This window comes from Hemiscyllium ocellatum, chromosome 5 (genome assembly GCF_020745735.1).
Source record: "Hemiscyllium ocellatum isolate sHemOce1 chromosome 5, sHemOce1.pat.X.cur, whole genome shotgun sequence".
In the NCBI taxonomy this organism is placed as follows: Eukaryota; Metazoa; Chordata; class Chondrichthyes; order Orectolobiformes; family Hemiscylliidae; genus Hemiscyllium; species Hemiscyllium ocellatum.
In genome coordinates, this window is record NC_083405.1 from 83,006,074 (window position 1) to 83,028,182 (window position 22,109).

Genomic DNA, 22,109 nt, shown 5'->3' on the forward strand with positions numbered 1-22,109 from the left:
CACAAAGCCATGCTGACTATCCCGAATCAGTCCTTGCCTTTCCAAATACGTGTACACCCTGTCACTCAGGATTCCCTCCAACAACTTGCCCACCACCAACGTCAGGCTCACCGGTCTACAGTTCTCTGGCTTGTCTTTATCGCCCTTCTTAAACAGTGGCACCACGTTTGTCGACCTCCAGTCTTCCGGCACCTCACCTGTGACTATCGATGATACAAATATCTCAGCAAGAGGCCCAGCAATCACTTCTCTAGCTTCCCACAGAGTTCTCGGATACATCTGATCAGGTCCTGGGGATTTATCCACCTTTATCGGTTTCAAGACATCCAACACTTCCTTCTCTGTAATCTGGACATTTTGCAAGATGTCACCATCTATTTCCCGACAGTCTATATCTTCCATATCCTTCTCCACAGTAAATACTGATGCAAAATACTCATTTAGTATCTCCCCTATTTTCTGCGGATCCACACAAAGGCTGCCTTGCTGATCTTTGAGGGGCCCTATTCTCTCCCTAGTTACCCTTTTGTCCTTAATTATTTGTAAAAACCCTCTGGAATCTCCTTAATTCTATTTGCCAAAGCTACCTCATGTCCCCTTTTTGCCCTCCTGATTTCCCTCTTAAGTATACTCCTACTTACTTTATATTCTTCTAAGGATTCCCTTTTAAAAGTGCCAACTTTTAAAAGGTGTTGGCTGTAACACATTAAAGCGTGATTTCTAACAGTGGTTTGCACAAGAATGCCACTATCGCATTATGGAAGAACTGACTGTACTCACAAATAATCCAGAAACAGTTACTAATTAACTAGTATAGATTTTGGAATAAAACTACTACAATGTCATCACATTTGTTTTATTAAATAAATTAATATAAATCATGTCTCTGCTCAGAATCTGGAAAGCTGGGGTCATGTTAAATGATTCTCTTACAAGAACAATACTCTTTACTTAAAAACAGTGTTAGCTTTTATATTCAGAAAGAGACATACCACTGCATAATCTTGAAGTTGATTCTGTAGATATTCAATTTGTTTTTGACACTCATCATTCATTTTCTGGAAGGCTTTCAACTGTTGCTCCTGCTCATCAATCTGCAATTGATACGTGATAAGCTGCTGTTTCGACTGGATCAAGTCAGCTGTTGTAGTACCATGATTCGTACTTCTCATAGCTTCACTAGCTTGCAACTGCAATTTATATGAGGGAAAACGCATTTAATCAAGCTGTTAATTTTTTCAAAATAAAATAGCTTTTCTAATTATAATTACCTTATAAAGTGATAAAATGCAAAAATGGCAAAATTTTTCATGAATGAATAAACATGTAGACATATGGTTTAGCAGTTATGTTCCTTCTAATTTCTTTTTCCCCACTATGCAAACTCTGAGTGTGGCAGTGAATTCTGCACGTGGAAGCCAATATGTCAAAATTCCAGACAGTGTGCATGAGACCTCCAAGTATCTGTGCAGCCATAGAGGCTATAGCAAACATTGTTTAGGAGTCAAGGTAGGGGACGGTCACTTGGCCTTTCAAGCTTGTGCTGCCATTTAAAATCATCATGGCTGGTCTGACAGTAAACGCAACTCCACATTCCAACCCCCCTCAATAGTCTTTCAGCCCGATGCTTACTAAGAGCCTACCCAATACTGCCTTAAAAATATTCAAAGATTCTGCTGCCACTACCTTTTCAAGATGAAAATTTCAAAAACTCACCAACTTCTCAGACAGAAAAAAATCTGATCTGTGTCCTAAATGGGCAATCTCTTATTTTTAAACAGTGACCCATTTGTTCTATTCTTTCGTCAAAGGAAACACCATTTCCACATTCACCCTCAAGTATCTTCAGGACCTTATATATTTCAATTGTCACCTCTTACTCTTCCAAACTCCATCTAATTTCTATTAATACTGTACAACATTTAAAGCTATAGATCTACAGTAAGGTCAAGCGATATTTCTTATTGTTGCAGTAGAAGAGATCACTATACACAGAATATGTCAGTGAAAGTTGTCTAACCTTATCCAATCTGTATAAACTTTAAATTTTAAAGAATACATCTAGACAGAAACGCACCTGAAAAAGTCTAAAATCAAGCAGATTTAATTTAACACTTTAATTTAGCATTGAGTTAAAGGCAATAACACAAGGAAACATGGATTTTTTTTACATAAATTGCAGAAAATAATGCACAGTACCAATGATGGCATAAACTAAAATTTCAGTTAGTAGAGCAGGGAATGTTCTAATATGATGCAAGAATGCAAGTTGATATGACCACAATACAAAAATAAAAATTATTTCAAAAATACATCAAGTTATGCTTGTATGTTGCTCATTTGTTAATTGTTATCTGGCAATTTGCAATTCCATACATTGAGAATATTACATTGTTCAATACACGATAGAGTGAAAAGTTTATTTGACAATGATCTTTTCCCGGAAGATCTGATCAAGGAGTCCAGCAGTCCATTAGGTTTACGTGGGTGAAGCTTCAATAAATAGCTTTTCAGTGCTCATGTGCAGGAAGTAGCAAACTAATATTTTCCATACTTTCAATCAGCTACAGACACCTAGTTATCCAATCTCACTGGGTTTCACCGGTATTGGGCACTCCGTGTTGTAAGTTGACAAGCTTCGAGAAAGGATGCTTACAAGTAATACAAACAAAGTGTTGAGAAACTCAGCAGGTTTAGGAATATTTGTGGAGAGAAATAGAATGCTACTTCGAGTCCAAGGTGGCTCATCGTTGCTGAGTTTCTCAGCAGATTTAGGATTCCCTGTGGAGAGAAGCAGAATATTCTGGATCAAAGAGGACTCTTCTTTGCTGAGTTTCTCCGCCACTTGGTTATTGTTTCAGATCTTCAGTATCTGCAGTACTCTCCTTTTGTTTAAATATTACCCAGCTCTGAGGGAATCATGCATTATTTATTCAGAATGGGAAATATCACCCAGTTACTTTGTCAATATACTTTTATTGTATACTTTGTCAGGTGACAAAGCTTCCTGCCACAAAAAGCAAACTTAAGCTACTGCAAGAATAGTTGGACAACAAGTCAGTAGGTATCATTTTGTTTTTAAATCTCTCTCTCTCTCTCTCACACTGCCCTTCTGTCATTTGCTTCTTGTGGGGCCTTGCCATGTGTAAATTGACTGTCACTTTTGTTTGCAAAGCAATGATGACTATACTTAAAATCAATACCTTTAAGTCTGCTTCACTTTGGGATATCTTGAAGATTTGAAAGTAGCTATATATATAGACGAATACTTTATGGAGCGATTTGTCTCAAACAATTTGTTTAATTTTAATTGCTAGACGCAAGCATTATTGATTACCTTGGTAACTTATTGTAAATTGGCAATTAAATTAAAGGGTTGAATTTGAGATAAATTAAACCCAATTTGTCATTTTTTATCTAATGAAGAATTGTTCACATTTTGCACTTCCACAAATTGTTGGAATGACCTCCGATTATTCTGGCATTAAACAATGGCTGTTCATGCTCAATTTTACTTCTCTTTTCAGACTTAATGATTGGTGGTACCTGAAGTTGAATTTTCCAAGATGCTATTACAGGCTCATGGTATTGTCATTCATCTATTCCTAAGTGTTGTCTGGAAATGTTATTTCCAGATTTAACTATTCTAATTCTGTCCTAGTAAGGCTTGGGCTCATGTGAATCTCTGCTGCCTGCAATTTAACATGTACCAAGTTTGATCCAGCCATCTAAAACCATGTGCTTGTTGACCTGTATTGACATTGCGTTTAATTTAATATACTTATCTTCACGGTTAAAAACTTTCAGGCTTGCCTTCTTCTTCTCGAAAGTGTCCTCCATCCCTACCATTCTTAAAGATCTGTGTTTTCCTCTGATTGAAGATCTGAGTTTCCCTCTTCACTATCCTCAAATTCTCTTGCCCCGTCATTGATAATTGTGCCTCAGCCCAAGTTCTGGAATTCCCTCAGTAAACCCTTCTACCTGTTTTTGGTCACCTATTCTCATATTTCTTAAGTACCTTGTTTCCAATTATGTTTAGTAAATTGCCTTGTGACCTTTTTGCTATGAGTAATGCAAATTATTTTTGCTGTTGATTGATAATTACTAATCTGTAGTTTCCATTCAAGACCCCCACAACTGAATCTATTTCACCATTGATTCTCCAACAGGGGAGCACAGCCATAGAAACCCAGAAGCCATTTGACCCTTTGAGCATGCTTTGATATTCATTATGATGATGCTGATCGTGGAGTTACATATCCTATTTGACCAGGGCGCGTGTGTGAACGAACACACACACACACACACACACACACACACACACACACACACACACACACACACACACACTCACTCAACACAAATACGCACCTTCAGCTTTAAGAGCTATATCTACTCCTTCCTCGTAAATGCAATGTTTTGGCCTCAACCACTTTATGCGACACTGATTCCCACAGGGCTCACCACTCTCCAAGTGAAGAAATTTCTCATTGTCTCTGTCTTAAAAGGTTTACTTAAAGGTTAAACTTAAACTATAATGCTAGTTCTGGACTCCCCCATTTTTGCAAAAGTCCTTCCTGCATGTAAGCTGCTAAAAGTTTTATACTAAATCATACCTCGTGCCTGCCATCCCATGAATCAATTTGGTAAAACTTCTCTTCACTCCCTTAACAGTAAGAGCAACCTTCCTCCCGATAAGGAGACAAACTGCAGACAATATTCTTGGTGTGGCCTCAGAATAATTTGAGGTTATTCCAACAGCTTGGGCACAAAGAGTGAATAATCCTTCATCAGATAAATTAAACCCAACTCATCAATATCCTAAGTGTGTCATCAACCAAAGCCTTGTGTAGTTGCAGCATTATATTCTTGTTTCCATATTCAAAACCTCTGGCTATGAAGGTCAATGTACAGTTTGCCTTATTTACTGCCTGCTGCACCTATATGCATACTTTCTTTGACCGATTTGTGAGGAAGACCAAAGCTCGATGAACATCCCCCTCTCTCATTGTACATCCATTCAAATAATCTACCTCCCTGTTTTTTGCTACCAGTGTGGATGACCTCATATTTATCCAACTTATACTGCATCTACTTATAATGCATGTACCCTCTTACTCAGCTTTCCAAATCACACTGCAACATGTCCGCATGCTCCTCATGGCTCACCTTCCCACCCAACTTTGTGTCATCTGCAAATTTTGAGATATTACATTTAGTTCCCTCATCTAAATCATTAATATGTATATTGTGGATAGCTGAGGTGCTGATGCTTGCTGTGGTGCCCCACCTGTCATTCAGGAAAAAGGCTCATGCATTCTTACTCTTAGTTTCCTGTTTGCTAACCAGTTTTCTATACATAGGCTTCTAGTCTAGGTCTGTGATGGATTTCCTCAAAGGTAAATGTTCTGCTGAATGTACATGTATGCCTTCCAGTTCATTCATTGGCATTAATAGCTTCTTTGTTCCTTGTTGAAGAAAGTGAAGGATGGTCTCGTGTCATCTCTGGTAACTTTCCTTCATGTGTAAGTTGTATACTCTAGCAAGGTGCAGAAAATTAAACGAACACAGAAGATTTTTCAGCGAGGGAAATCATCTTTCTTTAAAAATCTACTGAAGTGACTTTCTTCAGACTATAATTGTATTTCATTTATTTTTTTCATTTTTGGTTTGAAACAGAATTAAAATTGCCAGTTGAACTTTGAATGGCAGCTTGTTTTTAAAAAATGTTAGAGCAAAAGACAAATGTTAGCTGTTGGAAACTGGCATGAAAAGATAAATGCGGGTTTATTATTACTTTACAAATACTATACATTCAACGCCACTGAGATGTTTTCATGCTCATGGACTGACAACTTGTCGAGTGTTGAATTGATCAATCCGGGGCGGACAGGTGCTGGCCAACCAAACACACACAATGTTGGGGAGAAAAGGAATAAGAGTTAACTAGCTCTGACTTGATTTTGGACAGGAGGCAGTTTTACTTCGGAGCCACTGGACTATGTTGGTTTTTTTTGGGTTTTGCTCTCTATAGTTACTGACTTGTTGAAATTTCTGAACAAATAAACAAACTGTAAGTAGTAAGTAAGGAAGTTTCCACGTGTCTGGAGAAGATGTTAGCATTGACTGGTGACTTCAGCATTCAATCACAATATATCGTCCTGCATGCCTGTAACATGAGCCTTCATTCAAAAATTTCAAGAAGGTCTGGTAATGATTGCTGAACTGGCAATTCATGATGCTTTTATTTTATTTTCAATTTATTTTTCAACTGTATTTCTCTGTCAGTGAGAGGATGAGGGTTTCTATCCAAGACGATTGGGCTTAGATCATAGATGCTAATTAGATTGTCTTGTAGTTTATTTGTGTTTTGCTAAAGTTGGATTCTTAACAATAAATTGTTAACTTGTGTTTACATTATAAACTTAGTGTCCAAAATCAGTTATTTGTAGTCTGGTTAGGAGCGTTGAGCATTTTTGAGGCTTAGTGAACGTTTTAAGTTCACTGTGTTGCGAATCCAGTGGTAATGAGGTCTCTTTATTGTAACACTTCAAATTTTAGCAGTGTGGTAGTTAATTTTTCTGGCTTTTATTTTCCTCATTTTGTATGGATCGAATTCTGTGTTAATTCAGCACATAAAGGTGAAGTATGATTTTTGGTGACTAATTTAAAAACAAAATGATACCTACTGACTTGTTGTCCAACTATTCTTGCAGTAGCTTAAGTTTGCTTTTTGTGGCAGGAAGCTTTGTCACCTGACAAAGTATACAATAAAAGTATATTGACAAAGTAACTGGGTGATATTTCGCATTCTGAATAAATAATGTATGATTCCCACAGCTGGGTAATATTTAAATAAAAGGAGAGTACTGCAGATACTGAAGATCTGAAACAATAACCAAGTGGCGGAGAAACTCAGCAAAGAAGAGTCCTCTTTGACCCAGAATATTCTGATTCTCTCCACAGGGAATCCTAAATCTGCTGAGAAACTCAGCAACGATGAGCCACCTTGGACTCGAAGTAGCATTCTGTTTCCCTGGTGGTGGGGTCTGTTTGGAGGTGGCAGAAATGATGGAGGATGATGTGATGTATCCGGAGGTTGGTGGGGTGGAAGGTGAGGACCAGTGGGATTCTGTCCTGGTGGCAATTGGAGGGGCGGGATTCAAGGGCGGAGGTGCAGGAAGTGGAGGAAATGTGGTGGAGAGCATCGTCGACCATGTCGGAGGGGAAATTGCGGTCTTTGAAGAAGGTGGCCATTTGGGTTGTTCGGTAGTGGAATTGGTCCTCCTTGGAGCAGATGTGGCGGAGACGAAGGAATTGGGAATATGGGATGGAATTTTTACAGGGGGCATGGTGGGAGGAGGTGTAATCTCGGTAGCTGTGGGAGTCGGTCAGTTTGTAGTAAATGTCTGTGTTCTCCGTCACCCGAGATAGAAATGGAGAGGTCTAGGAAGGGGAGGAAGGAGTCTGGGATGGTCCAGGTACATTTGAGATCGGGGTGGAAGGTGTTAGTAAAGTGGATGAACTGTTCAACCTCCTCGTGGGAGCACAAGGTAGCGCCAATACAATCATCAATGTAGCGGAGGAAAAGGTGGGGGGCGGTGCCAGTGTAGGTGCGGAAGATGGACTGTTCCACATATCCGACGAAGAGGCAGGCATAGCTGGGGCCCATGCGGGTGCCCATGGCTACTCCTTTGGTTTGGAGGAAGTGGGAGGATTGGAAGGAGAAGTTGTTAAGAGTGCGGACCAGTTCAATCAGTTGAAGGAGGGTGTCAATGGAAGGGTACTAGTTGGGTCGACGGGAGAGTAAGTAGTGGAGGGCTTTGAGTCCTTCATGATGGGGGATGGAGGTGTACATGGACTGGATGTCTATAGTGAAGATAAGGCTTTGGAGATCGGGGAAGTGAAAATCATGGAGGAGGTGAAGGGGGTGGGTGGTGTTCCGACCGTAGGTGGGGAGTTTTTGGACTAAGGGGGACAGGACCGTATTGAGGTATGCAGAGATGAGTTCAGTGGGGCAGGAGCAGGCTGAGACAATGGGTCGGCCGGGGCATTTGGGTTTGTGGATTTTGGACAGGAGGTAGAAACGGGCGGTGCGGGGTTGTGGCACTATGAGGCTAAAGGCGGTGGATGGGAGATCTCCTGAGGTGATGAGGTTATGGATGGTCTGGGAGATGATGGTTTTGTGGTGGGAGGTGGGGGTCATGGTCAATGGGGCAGTAGGAGGAGGTGTCTGCGAGTTGGTGTCTAGCTCCAGCAGTGTAAAGATCGGTGCGCCAAACTACCACTGCACCTCCCTTGTCTGCCGGTTTGATGGTGAAGTTGGGTTTGGAGCGGAGGGCTGCACGTTGCGAGGGTGAAAGGGGTGGACAGGTTGAGCCATGTTTCTGTAATTATTACGATATCCCAGTCCCATGTTCCTAACCATGTCCTGAGTTCATCTGCCTTCCCTGTTAGGCCCCTTGCATTGAAATAAATGCATTTTAATTTATTAGTCCTACCTGCCTGCCCTGACTGTTTGACTCAGTTCTGTTCTCAGCTGTACCAACCTCAGATTGATCTCTTTCCTCACTATCTCCCCAGGTCTTCCCCCACCACCACCACCTTACTAGTTTAAATCCTCCCAAGCAGTTCTAGCAAGTTTTCCTGCCAGTATACTAGTCCCCTTCCAATTTAGGTGCAATCTGTCCTACTTGTACAGGTCACTTCTACCCCAAAACAGCTTCCAATTATCCCAAAATGTGAATCCTTCTCCCATACACCAGCTCCTCAGCCATACATTCATCTGCTATATTCTCCTATTCCTGCCCTCACTAGCTCGTAGCACTGGGAGTAATCCAGATATTACTACCCTTGAGGACCTCTTTTTTAAATTTCTGCCTAACTTTCTGTAATCTCCCTTCAGAGTCTCAACCTTTTCCTTTCTAATGTGGACAATGCTGGCCCCTCTCTCCCGTGAGAACATTCTGCACCCTCTCTGAGACATCCTTGATCCTGGCACCAGGAAAACAACACACCATTCTGCTTTTTCTCTCCTGGCCACAGAAATGTCTGTCTGTACCTCTGACTACAGAATCCCCTAGCACAATTGATCTCTTGGAAGCCGACATACCCCTCATTGCGTTAGAGCCAGTCACAATACCAGAAACTTGGCTGTTAGTTCTACGTTCCCCTGAGAATCCATCACCCCATACATTTTCTAAAGCAGCATACCTGTTTGAAATGGGTATATCCACAAAAGACTCCTGCTCTCGGTGCTAACCTCTCTCACCCTTCCTGGAGTTAGCCCATCTATGTGACTGTATCTGAGACTTTCCCCCCTTCCTATAACTGCCATCCATCACATACTGTTGCTGTTGCAATTTCTTCATCGCTTCTATCTGTCTCTCCAACCAATCCACTCGATCTGATAAGATTCGCATCCAAAAGCATTTGTGGCTGATATAATCTGCAGTAACCCTTAAACTCTCTTTAAACTCCCACATCTGACAAGAAGTACTTTTCATTGCAAAGGCCATTTTTGCTCCTTCACAATCTACAGACCCAGAAAATAATACTGTCTTATTCCTCTACAAACACTGCCCCAAGTTAAATTAATAGCTATGGCTTATATTTTGTTCAATCAAGAGACTTATCTCCAAAAAACATATAATTAAGAAAGAATCCACTATACTCACTACTTCAGCCTTTCTCTTGGACAGACTTAAAAACAGCAATTAACTTATCTGATTTCTGCCACCTCCAAACAGACCCCACCACCAGGGATATATTTCCCTCCCCATTCCTATCAGCGTTCCGGAGAGATTACTCCTGCGACTCCCTCGTCAGGTGCACACCCCCCACCAATCCAATCTTCACTCCCAGCACCTTCCCCTGCTACCGCAAGAAGTGCAAAACTTGCGCCCACATTTCCCACCTCACCTCCCTCCAAGGCCCCAATGGATCCTTCCATATCCGTCACAAATTCACCTGTACCTCATTTACACATCATTTACTGTATCCGTTGCACCCGACATGGTCTCCTCTACATTGGGGAGACAGGCCGCCTACTTGCGGAATGTTTCAGGGAACACCTCTGGGACACCCGCACCAACCAACTCAACCGCCCCGTGGCTGAACACTTTAACTTCCCCTTCTCACTCCGCCAAGGACATGCAGTTCCTTGGTCTCCTCCATCGCCAGACCCTGACCACACGACGCCTGGAGGAAGAGCGCCTCATCTTCCGCCTAGGAACCCTCCAATGACACGGGATGAATGCAGATTTCTCCAGCTTCCGCATTTCCCCTCCCTTCACCTTATCTCAGTCCCAAACCCCGGATTCAGCACCGCCCTCTTGACCTGCAATCTTCTCCCCAACCTCTCCGCCCCCCCATCCCGTCTCTGGCCTATCACCCTCACCCCATTCCACCTATCATATTCCCAGCTCCCCTCCCCCAAATTTCCTCCCCCCTAACCTTTATCTCAGCCTATTTGGCACACCAGCCTCATTCCTGAAGAAGGGCTTATGCCCGAAACGTCGATTCTCCTGCTCCTCGGATGCTGCTTGGCCTGCTGTGTTTTTTCAGCATCACATTTTTCAACTCAAGGATGGGCAGGACTGGCAGCTTAATATTCCAGGATACAAATGCTACAGGAAGGATAGAAAGAGAGGCAAGAAAGGAGGGGGAGTGGCATTCTTGATAAGGGACAGCATTACAGCTGTGCTGAGGGAGGATATTCCTGCAAATACAACCAGGGAAGTGATTTGGGTGCAACTGAGAAATAAGAAAGGGATGATCACATTATTGGGATTGTATTATAGACCCCCCCGCCACCACCAAACAGTCAGAGGAAAATTGAGAAACAAACTTGTAAGGAGATCTCAGCTATCTGTAAGAATAATAGGGTAGTTATGGTAGGGGAATTTTAACTTTCCAAACATTGACTGGGATTGCCATAGTGTTAAAGGTTTAAATGGAGAGGAATTTCTTAAGTGTGTACAAGACAATTTTCTGATTCAGTATGTGGATGCACCTACTAGAGAAGGTACAAAATTTAACATACTCTTGGAAAATAAGGTAGGGCACGTGACTGAGGTGTCAGTGGGAGATCACTTTGGGGCCAGAAACCATAATTCCACTGGTTTTAAAATAGTAATGGAAAAGGATAGATCAGATCTAAAAGTTGAAGTCCTAAATTGGAGAAAGGCCACTTTTGATGGTATTAGGCAAGAACTTTTGAAAGCTGATTGGAGGCAGATGTTTGCAGGTAAAGGGATGGTTGGAAAATGGGAAGTCTTCAGAAATGAGATAACAAAAATCCAGAGAAAGTATGTTCCTGTCAGGGTAAAAGGGAATGCTGGATGACTAAAGAAATTGAGGGTTTGGTTAAGAAAAAGAAGGAAGCATATATCAGGTATAGACAGGATAGATCGAGTGAATCCTTATAAGAGTATAAAGAAAGTAGGAGTATACTGAAGAGGGAAATCAGGAGGACAAAACAGGGACATGAAATAGCTTTGGCAAACAGAATTAAGGAGAATCCAAAGGGTTTTTTAAAATATATTAAGGACAAAAGGGTAACTAGGGAGAGAATAGGGTTCCTCAAAGATCAGCAAATGGGGGAGATACTAAATGAATATTTACTGTGGAAAAGGATATGGAAGATATAGACTGTTGGGAAATAGATGGTGACATCTTGCAAAATGTCCAGATTACAGAGAAGGAAGTGTTGGATGTCTTGAAACCGATAAAGGTGGATACATCCCCAGGACCTGATCAGGTGTATCTGAGAACTCTGTGGGAAGCTAGAGAAGTGATTGCTGGGCCTCTTGCTGAGATATTTGTATCATCGGCAGTCACAGGTGAGGTGCCGGAAGACTGGATGTTGGCAAACATGGTGCCACTGTTCAAGAAGGGCGGTAAAGACAAGTCAGGGAACTATAGACCAGTGAGTCTGACCTCTGTGGTGGGCAAGTTGTTGGAGGGAATCCCGAGGGACAGGATGTACCTGCATTTAGAAAGGCAAGGATTGATTCGGGATAGTCAACATGGCTTTGGGCGTGGGAAATCATGTCTCACAAACTTGATTGAGTTTTTTGAAGAAGTAACAAAGAAGATTGATGAGGGCAGAGCAGGAGATGTGATCTATATGGACTTCAGTAAGGCGTTCAACAAGGTTCCCCATGGGAGACTGATTAGCAAGGTTAGATCTCATGGAATACAGGGAGAACAAGCTGTTTGGAGACAAAACTGGCTCAAAAGTAGAAGACAGAGGATGGTGGTGGAGGGTTGTTTTTCAGACTGGAGGCCTGTGACGAGTGAAGTGCCACAAGGATCGGTGCTGGGCCCTCTACTTTTTGTCATTTACATTAATGATTTGAATGCGAGCATAAGAGGTATAGTTAGCAAGTTTGCAGATGACACCAAAATTGGAGGTGTAGTGGACAGCAAAGAGGGTTACGTCAGACTACAACAGGATCTGGACCAGATGGGCCAATGGGCTGAGAAGTGGCAGATGGAGTTTAATTCAGATAAATGCGAGATGCTGCATTTTGGGAAAGCAAATCTTAGCAGGAATTATACACTTATTGGTAAGGTCCTAGGGAGTGTTGCTGAACAAAGAGACCTTGGAGTGCAGATTCGTAGCTCCTTGAAAGTGGAGTCGCAGGTAGATAGGATAGTGAAGGAGGCATTTGGTATGCTTTCCTTTATTGGTCAGAGTATTGAGTACAGGAGTTGGGAGGTCATGTTGCGGCTGTACAGGACATTGGTTAGGCCACTGTTGGAATATTGCATGCAATTCTGGTCTCCTTCCTAACGGAAAGATGTTGTGAAACTTGAAAGGGTTCAGAAAAGATTCACAAGGATGTTGCCAAGGTTGGAGGATCTGAGCTACAGGGAGGGGCTGAAAAGGCTGGAGTTGTTTTCCCTGGAGCGTCGGAGGCTGAGGGGTGACTTTGATAGAGGTTTACAAAATTATGAGGGGCATGGATAGGATAAATAGACAATGACTTTTCCCTGGGTTGGGGTGTCCAGAGCTAAAGGGCATAGGTTTAGGGTGAGAGGGGAAAGATATAAAAGAGACCTAAGGGGCAATATTTTCACGCAGAGGGTGGTACGTGTATGGAATGAGCTGCCAGAGGATGTGGTGGAGGCTGATACAATTGCAACATTTAAGAGGCATTTGGATGGGTATATGAATAGGAAGGGTTTGGAGGGATATGGGCCAGTTGCTGGCAGGTGGGACTAGATTGGTTTGGATTTAAGGTTCTGTTTCCATGCTGTACATCTCTATGACTCTATAACTGATTCACTACCGTAATGCGATGCTCCTTGAGGAAGGAACATTGATGAAAACACCATGTCAATGCCTTGCTCTTGTTAAAATAATGTCACGGCAAGTTCATCCATCTCAATGTAAAAGTTAGTATCTCACTATAGAACTACAGTATCAGCAGATTGTGAATTTGTATTCTGGAGTGGAGGTGGAACTTAATACTCTATGCTCAACTAGTAATAGGTATACCAGAGTGCTAAATTAACAGCTTGCACACTTGTATATAAATCATCTCTTTCGCAATATTTTAACTCGACTGGTAATAGTTAATTTTACCTGTTGAAACTGAATTTTTAGTTTTTGACTTTGCTCTGTTAAGTCCAAAAATTCTTGTAGAATCTCATCCTTTTCTTTCCTAGCTTGCTGTAGATTAGCAGTAAGCTGAGTAATAATACCATCTCTCTGCTTGACTGCAGCTTCAAAGTCCTGTAGCTGTGTAAAGAATACAATTATAAAACATAAAAAGAATGATTAATTACAAATAATACAATTATAAAAAATAAATAACGCCATCAATTACGACTTTTAACTATTTTCATACTGCACTGATGACACAGCGGACAGATATAAACACATCTCTCTATACCTATTCTGAAGTACATTTGAATAAATGTATTTTCATTTGAAGTTGTTGATAAATTAGGAAGGTTTCCCAAATAGTGCTATCATAATTTTGTTTTTGTACACTTTCTGGGCAAGGTTAGTCTCTTTCCTGAAGCAAATTACCACCAACTCTCCTGCTCACAAACTTCTTCTCAAACCCTCCTGCTTGCATCATTCTACTCTCTCGATTCATCACCCCTCCTGATTGCTGTTTCCTTGAGTGACTCTCTGGCTTTGCTATTTCCATTCCAGACCCTTCCTCTAAATTCACCCTCCACAATTCCACCCACCCTCCCCACCTGTAGCCATTCTTGTTATCTTCCTCTGTTGATCCCACTCTTGCTCATTGTAAAGTTCTGAGAGATGGAAGCAATGAGGTACAAGGAAAGGCAGGGAAATGGAAAGAATGAAAGAGCAGACAAAAACAAACGGTACTTTAATAGCTCAAATAAGTCATTACATAGTTTTGCACACTCATATTAACAGTGTCAGAATTTTCGGTGAATTCAGCATTCCAGCCACATGCACGGCTGGCAGGATTGGAAGTCATCAGGAATCGGACGTAGGTTCAGACTGATTGGTTATCGGTTATAGGAGAAATGTAAAGTAACAAGATTGGAGTTTAGAAGATTAAGGGGAGATTTAATAGAAACTTACAAGATAATACATGGCTTGGAAAGGGTGGACGCTAGGAAATTGTTTCCGTTAGGCGAGGAGACTAGGACCCGTGGACACAGCCTTAGAATTAGAGGGGGTCAATTCAGAACAGAAATACGGAGACATTTCTTCAGCCAGAGGGTGGTGGGCCTGTGGAATTCTTTGCCGCAGAGTGCAGTGGAGGCCGGGACGCTAAATATCTTCAAGGCAGAGATTGATAAATTCTTGATGTCACAAGGAATTAAGGGCCACAGGGAGGATGCTGGTAAGTGGAGTTGAAATGCCCATCAGCCATGATTGAATGGACTCGATGGGCCGAATGGCCTTATTTCCACTCCTATGTCTTATGGTCTTAATTGAAGTGCCCATCAGCCATGATTAAATGGCGGAGTGGTCTTGCTTCCACTCCAATGTCTGATGGTCTTAGGAATGGCAGATGGAGTTTAATTTAGATAAATGAGAGTTGTTGCATTTTGGTAAGGCAAACCAGAGCAGGATTTACACAGTTAATGGGAGGGCTCTGGAGAGTGCTGTCAAACAGAGAGACCTAGGGGTGGCAGGTACACAGTTCTCTGAAAGTCGCATCACAGGTATATAGCATGGTAAAGGTGGCGTTTGGCACATTTGCCTTCATCAATCAGATCACTGAGTACAGAAGTTGGGATGTCATGTTGCAGTTGTACAACATTGATAAGGCCACATTTGGAATACTGTGTACAATAGTTGCCCTGCTAAAGGATGGATGTTATTAAACTGGAAAATGAGAGGCTGAATAGGCTGGGACTTTTAGCCCTGGAGCACAGGAGGCTGAGGGGAGACCTATTGAGGTTTATAAGGTGATAGATAAGGTGATTAGCCAAGGTCTTTTCCAGGGTAGGGGTTTAGGGCATAGGTTTAAACTGAGAGGGGCAAGATTTAAAAAGGGACCCCCTGAGGAGCAATGTCTTCACACAGAGGGTGGTGCATATATGGAATGAGTTGCCAGAGGAAGTGGTAGAGGCAGCTATAATTACAACATTTTCAAGGCATTGGATAGGAAAGGTCGAGAAGAATATGGGCCAAACGCAGGAAATTGGACTAATTCAATTTAGGATACCTAGTCGGCACAGATGAGTTGGGTTGAAGGACCTGTTTCCCATGCTGTGTGACTCTATGACTCTAATGGCGGAGCAGGCTCGAAGGACCCAGAAACCTGTATTATCTCATCACAAATAACATGTCTTTATTAAGATGCAGGTAATGTCACCACATTAATAATCCAAAATCCCAGACTTCTGTTCCAAGGAAATGGTTTCAAATCTCACCATGCCATCTGGTGGAATTTGAATTCAATAAAAATTTAGAATAAAAGGCTAGACTAATGATGACCATGTAACCACTGCCAATTGGTATAAAAACTCATGTAGTTCACTAATATCATTTGGGAAGTAAAACTGCTGTGCTTATTTGGTCCAGCTTACATGTAACTTCAGACACACAGCAATGTGGTTCGGGATGTACAATAACTACTGGCCTAGCCAGCAACACTGACATCCCATGAACAGAATGTGTTTTTATACAGTGTGCTTAATATAATAAAGCATCACAAGATACTTTGCTCAAGTATCATGAAAAAATATATGGCACTGAGCCATACAATGATATACCTGGGCAGATGAACAAAAGCCTGGTCAAATAAGTACCCTTGAAGGTGCATCTTCAAAGGTGTAAAGAGAGGCAGCAAGGTTCAGGAAGGGAATTCAATTACTTAGGACCCAGGCAGCTGAAGTCATGGTCACAACTCGGGAATGACTAAAATCGGATTTTAGAACATAGAACATTGAACAGTACAGCACAGATTAGGTCCTTCGGCCCACAACATTGTGCTGAGCATTCATCTTAATCTAAGATGAACCCACCCTACAGACCCCTCAAATTTATTGCCATCCATGTGCTTTTCCAGCAGTTGGCTAAATGTCCCTAATGTCTCTGACTCTACTACTACACTGTCAATGCATTCCACACACCCACCAATCTCTGTGTAAAGAACCTACCTCTGACATCTCCCCATACCTTCATCCAATCACCTTAAAATTACGACTCCTCATGGCAGCCATTTCTGCCCAGAGAAACATCTATGGTTGGCTACTCTGTCTATGCCTCTCATTACCGTGTATACATCTACCAAGTCACCTCTCTTCCTTCTTCTCTCCAGTGTGAAAAGCCCTAGCTTACTCAAACTCCCTTCATAAGACAAGCCCTCCAACGCAGGCAGCATCCTGGCAAATCTCCTCTGCACCCTTTTGAAAGCATCTACATCCTTCCTATAATGAGGAGACCAGAACTAAACACAATATTCCAAGTGTGGTCTAACCAGGGTTTTATACAGCTGCAGCAAAACCTCACGGCTCTTAAAGTCAATCCCCTGTAATGAAAGCCAAAACACCACATGCCTTCTTAACAACCCTATCAACTTGGGTGGCAAATTTGAGGGATCTATGTGGACCCCAAGATCCCGCTGTTCCTCCACACTGCCAAGAATCTTGTCTTTAACCCTGTATTCAGCATTCAAATTCGATCTTTCAAAATGAATCACTTCACATTTAACCAGGTTGAACTCTTTCTAGCACTTCTCAGCACAGCTCTGCATCCTGTCAATGTCCCGTTGTAGCCTGCAACAGCCCTTGACACAATCTACAACACTAGTGGCCATTGTGTCATTGGCAAACTTACTATCCCAACCTTTCACTTCTTCGTCCAAGTCATTTATAAAAACTAAAAAGAGCAGTGGGCCAAGAACAGATCCCTGCGGGACCCCACTTGTCACCGACCTCCTGGCGGAATACTTTGCATTCATTACCACTCGTAGATTTTGTCAAGAGGTCAGAATTTAAGAAATGAAGAAACAAGAGGATTGTTGGACTGGAAGAGACTACATAGATGGGAGCGATGCTAGGCCATGAAGAGATTTGAAAAGCAGGCTTAGAATTTTAAAATTTAAGATCCAGCGAAGGTTAATGAGCCCAGACAGAATGGCAAGACAGACAGAGAAACATAGAAAATTGGGGCAGGAGTAGGCTATTCAGCCTTTTGAGTTTGATCTGCTAGTCAATATGATCATGGCTGATCATCGAACTCAGTATCGTGTGCCCACTTTATCTCCTTACCCTTTCAGCCCTTTAGCCCTTAGAACTATTTCTCACTCCTTCTTGAAATCATTCAACGTTTTGGTCTCAACCACTTTCTGTGGCACAAAATTCCATAGGCTCGCCACTCTCTGGGAGAAAAAGATATCTGCTCAACTTAATCTTAAGTGGTCTACCAAAAATCTTTTGATTGTGACCCCTGATTCTGGAATCCCTCTTCGTTGGCAACATCCTTTCTATATGTGCCCTGTCTAGAATTTTATAGGTTTCTATGAGATGCTCCTCATTCTTCTAAACTCCAGTCTTTCTTCACAGTCCTGCAATCCCAGCAATCAATTTGGAAAACCTTTCTTATAATCCCTCTATAGCCAGAACATCCTCCCTCAGATACGGAGGCCAAAACTGTACGCAAGACTTCAGGTGTGGTCTCAACAAGACATCCCTGCTCCCATACTTGAATCTGCATACTATGAAGGTCGGCGTACCTCCTCATTCCTCAATCAATCATCATTCAGATAATCTGTCCTCCTGCTTTTGCTACCAAATTGAATAACCTCACATTTAACCACAATATACTTCATCTACCATGCATTTGTTCATTAATTCAGCATGTCCAAATCACAATGAAGCATCTCTAGAACCTCCTCTGTTAGAATATGAGAAACAGAATTTTGGATGATCTTAAAAATACTGCAGATAAATTGTGGGTACCCAGCCACAAGTACATTAAAAGAGACACATTTAGAGATAACAAAGGCACAAGTCAGGATGTTAGCAGCATAGGAGTTGAGGCTGGAATAGATGCTATGTTGGAAACAAGGTCCTGCTTCTACGTTCTTAAGGCAGGTTGTGGCGTTGAAAGCATTTCTTGGAGTCAAATATGACACCAACGTTATGAAATATTCAGCTTCAGAGAGCTCAGAGGAGGAGGCAATGAAATTAGTAGCAGGGGAGTGGAGTCTGTGATGAGAGTTGAAAATACAATGGTTTCAGCTTTTCTTATATTTCACTGACATAAATCTTTGCTCAGTTAGTATTAGATGTCAGATAAGCAAGTTGACAATTTAGAGATCAAGAATAACGGTTATGTGATTGGTAATGGGATGACAATGGTCTAGTAATATTTTCGCTATTTGAGAAATCTAGAACCCCAGAGTAATGTTCTGGGGACCTAGGTTCAAATCTCAATGTGCTGATTCAACAACAAAATTGTAATTTCAAGTCTAACAATGACGATAACTACTGTCGATTTTGTGAAAATACATCTCATTCACAAATGTGGCTTAGGGAAGGACTACCCTTACCCAATTTGGCCAAACCCACAGCAGCATTGTTCACTCTTACCAGTCCTCTGAAATGGGCAGGGCAAGCACTGAGTTATATCCAATGGTGAATATGGATGGGCAACAAATGCTGGCCCAGCCAGTGCTCATATCGCATTAGTGAATAAAAAAGCTAGGTACCACCACTGCACATGCAGAAACTGCATCTTTTTGGATAATGTCACTGAAGGATGGCATGCGTATGAGACATAAGAGGAAACTGAATTACCAAATAGGTTTAGAAAATATGCAAATGCTTTAGAAATAGATTTAGAAAGTTTGCTAATGATCTTTTAAGATACCACAAATGTAAACCAGAAAAGTTAAGGACTCAAAGTAAGTATTAAAGTAAATGGGTGTTGATACATCTGATGTTTTTATTATACTGAAAAGAACCACACAAGCATCAGGGCATTAGAATGAAAGGATTCATCAAAAGAAAGAAAATGAAAAGTGCACAAAACATAAACAAAAATAAATGCAGCCTTCAATTAAATAAGTAGTCAACTGTTATGTCCTACAACTTTGAACGGAATTCTTTCCCTACTAAAAATGGCTTGACATCCTACATGTACCAAAGGATATTTTATACATTATAAAGCAAAATAGAAATCAAGCATGCATAGTCTAATACATAAAATAATGTATTTTATATTACTTTTACAACCAAGGTGATTTGATTCCAATAACAGAAATTGCAGCACCAGTGAACTTAAGTAAAGCAAAGTTAGTACTAGGAAATAGAGATTCATAAACTCTACACCAAGATCTTAGTAAACTTCCACAATGCACTTCTGACTCTAAAACAAAGACAAGATGTAAGTGTGAGTTCAAAAACTTACTTTCTTTAACAGGATTGAAATGTTTTGGAATATACTGTATTAAAAATCTTAGTTTGCAAGTCTCTTCCATTCAGACAATTCTAAATTTTGAATATGCAATGCTAGATGTAAATCTTAGTAATGGATTATATCAAAATGATTAATATAAACACTAGCAGAATATTCATTAGAAACCATAAGTTGCATGAATCTGAGATGAGTTCAACGATATCAGAGAAACAGTAATACAGTTTCTTCATTTAAAATGCTTTTCATCTCTTTACAAACTATGCTTGAACAGTGAGGTCACTATACTGAATTACAAACAAGACTTCAAATTTTGCCTTTAAAAATGCATTATATTTAATTTAGTATTAAACCAAAGGATTTTGAAAAATTCTTAGACCAGGAAAAATCTTCAATATTTTACTAAGGCTTTTTTCAAAACGCCAAAAATAGATCAAGTACACATGCTTTAAAAAAGAAGAAATGCACAAAAGGGAAGAATGGAAATTTACCTGCTGAAAACCTTCTTTACCAAATACCCCTCTCAGCTCTTCCAGCTCTCTGTTCAGCTCTTCAATCTCTTGTTGTTTAGCAGTTAAATCTTCCTCCATTATTTCAAGTCTTGTCTGAAAGGGCTGCGCATCATGCTCAGAACAGGTTCTTGATATACTAAAATCCTCTTCCTGAAGCAATTAAAATGAATTAGAACCCTGTACAGTGATACATTGCTTTAAAGATCTTTAAGGAAAAGGCATAAATCGAGAAAAAATATTTTCATAGAGGTTGATTTAATATTAATACATGCAGCTAGTAGCAATTTATCACTATAGAAACCATTGTTAGCAATTTGCATTTCAAAAGCTGCATGATAGGTTTGTCTTTCGATTCACAGCACTTTGGTGGTCAAGGCACAAAATAACGTTATTAATTCTATATTATTTCAGGTGAATACTTTTATGAACTATTACAACATGGCAATAATATTACCAAGTCTTCAGAGAATAAAATCTATGCGCAGTATACATAATCTACTTGTCACGCTGAAAAATTAAATCATGAGGATAAAAATTGGAAAATATTACCTAAGACATGCCCAAATTTTTTCAAAACTGGCAGGAGGTTGACAACTTTCCATTATCTTACCGAATAATTTCAGGTCCTCCAATGGCTGGGCACTGTGACACTGAACTATTCGAACTGGAAAACCTAATATTCAGTACTTGGTCTTTGTAATGCTAACTCACTGCAAGGGATCAGTGTCATTGTATACTTGGCCTCTAAGGAAATGAGACTTAAAATCCTAGATCCTTATCATTAGATCCTGCTGGTAGATGTGCATGCACAAATGTCAGTAGGATCAGATGGACCTAGGTTGCAATCCCCTGAAGGTAACAACTCAAGAGTTTGGATTCACATTTGAACAGTAATTATTTGAATGAAATATGCAGAAGCTTGCTAACATCTGCAGAATTGTTCCCATTCATGAACTTTGGAAAGAAGGAGACTACAACAAAATGCAGCATTTTGAAAATATTAAACTACAATACGTATGACCTGCTGAAAAGCAGAAGTTGAAAAGTTAAGCATAATGATAGTTCCAGAGAAATATAACTTTTATTTTAAATTTTTTAATTTTTAAAATGTTTAATAACAATGACCAATTATGCATTTGAGGTTGAAAGCAGTGATATTTGATATAAATCTGGTATAAATTAGAACACTGCAAACTCCGTTAGGAAGAAATTTAACCATCTCCTTAATTTGGAAAATATAGGTATTCCACTTTCAAAAAAGATACATTATTCACTTAGTTGATACATTAAAATGATAACTGCATTGTTAAAAGTTGCAATAAACACTGAAGAAATATACCTTGCTCTCAGAGTGAGCTAGTCAAGCAATTCACAACACTAAAGTTAGTATGTAGGTTATGCATTAAACTATCAAAGAATGTTAGTTAACCATGTTAATAGACATTGTTAACCATCTGCTACTCACAATGGTTAAAACAGCCCCAAAAAATTCCAGTGTGTCTTCGGTTGAATTTGTGTATTGAGGCATATGAATACCAGTTGGAGCAAATAAAAACTTCAATTTTAACACTTAGTGCAAGTATCAGGCCAGATCAGGGGCAGCACAGATGAAATTAAAGAAACTAGGATGGTGAAGAATAATGGGTTACTGCAGAAAGTGCAGCTGAGCTAGATCAGCCATGATTGTATTGAATGGCAGAGGTGAGGGCTGTTCTGGTGCAGTG

The 22,109-nt window shown here is 40.6% G+C and overlaps 1 protein-coding gene across 5 annotated transcripts in view; it reads right to left on the reverse strand.

Moving 5' to 3' along the window:
* Window positions 1–22,109, reverse strand: part of akap9 (A kinase (PRKA) anchor protein 9) — a 242,384-nt gene that overhangs the window by 173,737 nt on the left and 46,538 nt on the right. For all 5 annotated transcript variants that reach the window (XM_060824926.1, XM_060824923.1, XM_060824925.1 and 2 more), the window contains 3 exons: window positions 20,365–20,535; window positions 13,595–13,750; window positions 993–1,190 (listed from right to left, as the gene is read on the reverse strand). In XM_060824926.1, the coding sequence (XP_060680909.1) occupies window positions 993–1,190; window positions 13,595–13,750; window positions 20,365–20,535 (525 nt within the window). The remainder of the gene's footprint in view (window positions 1–992; window positions 1,191–13,594; window positions 13,751–20,364; window positions 20,536–22,109) is intronic.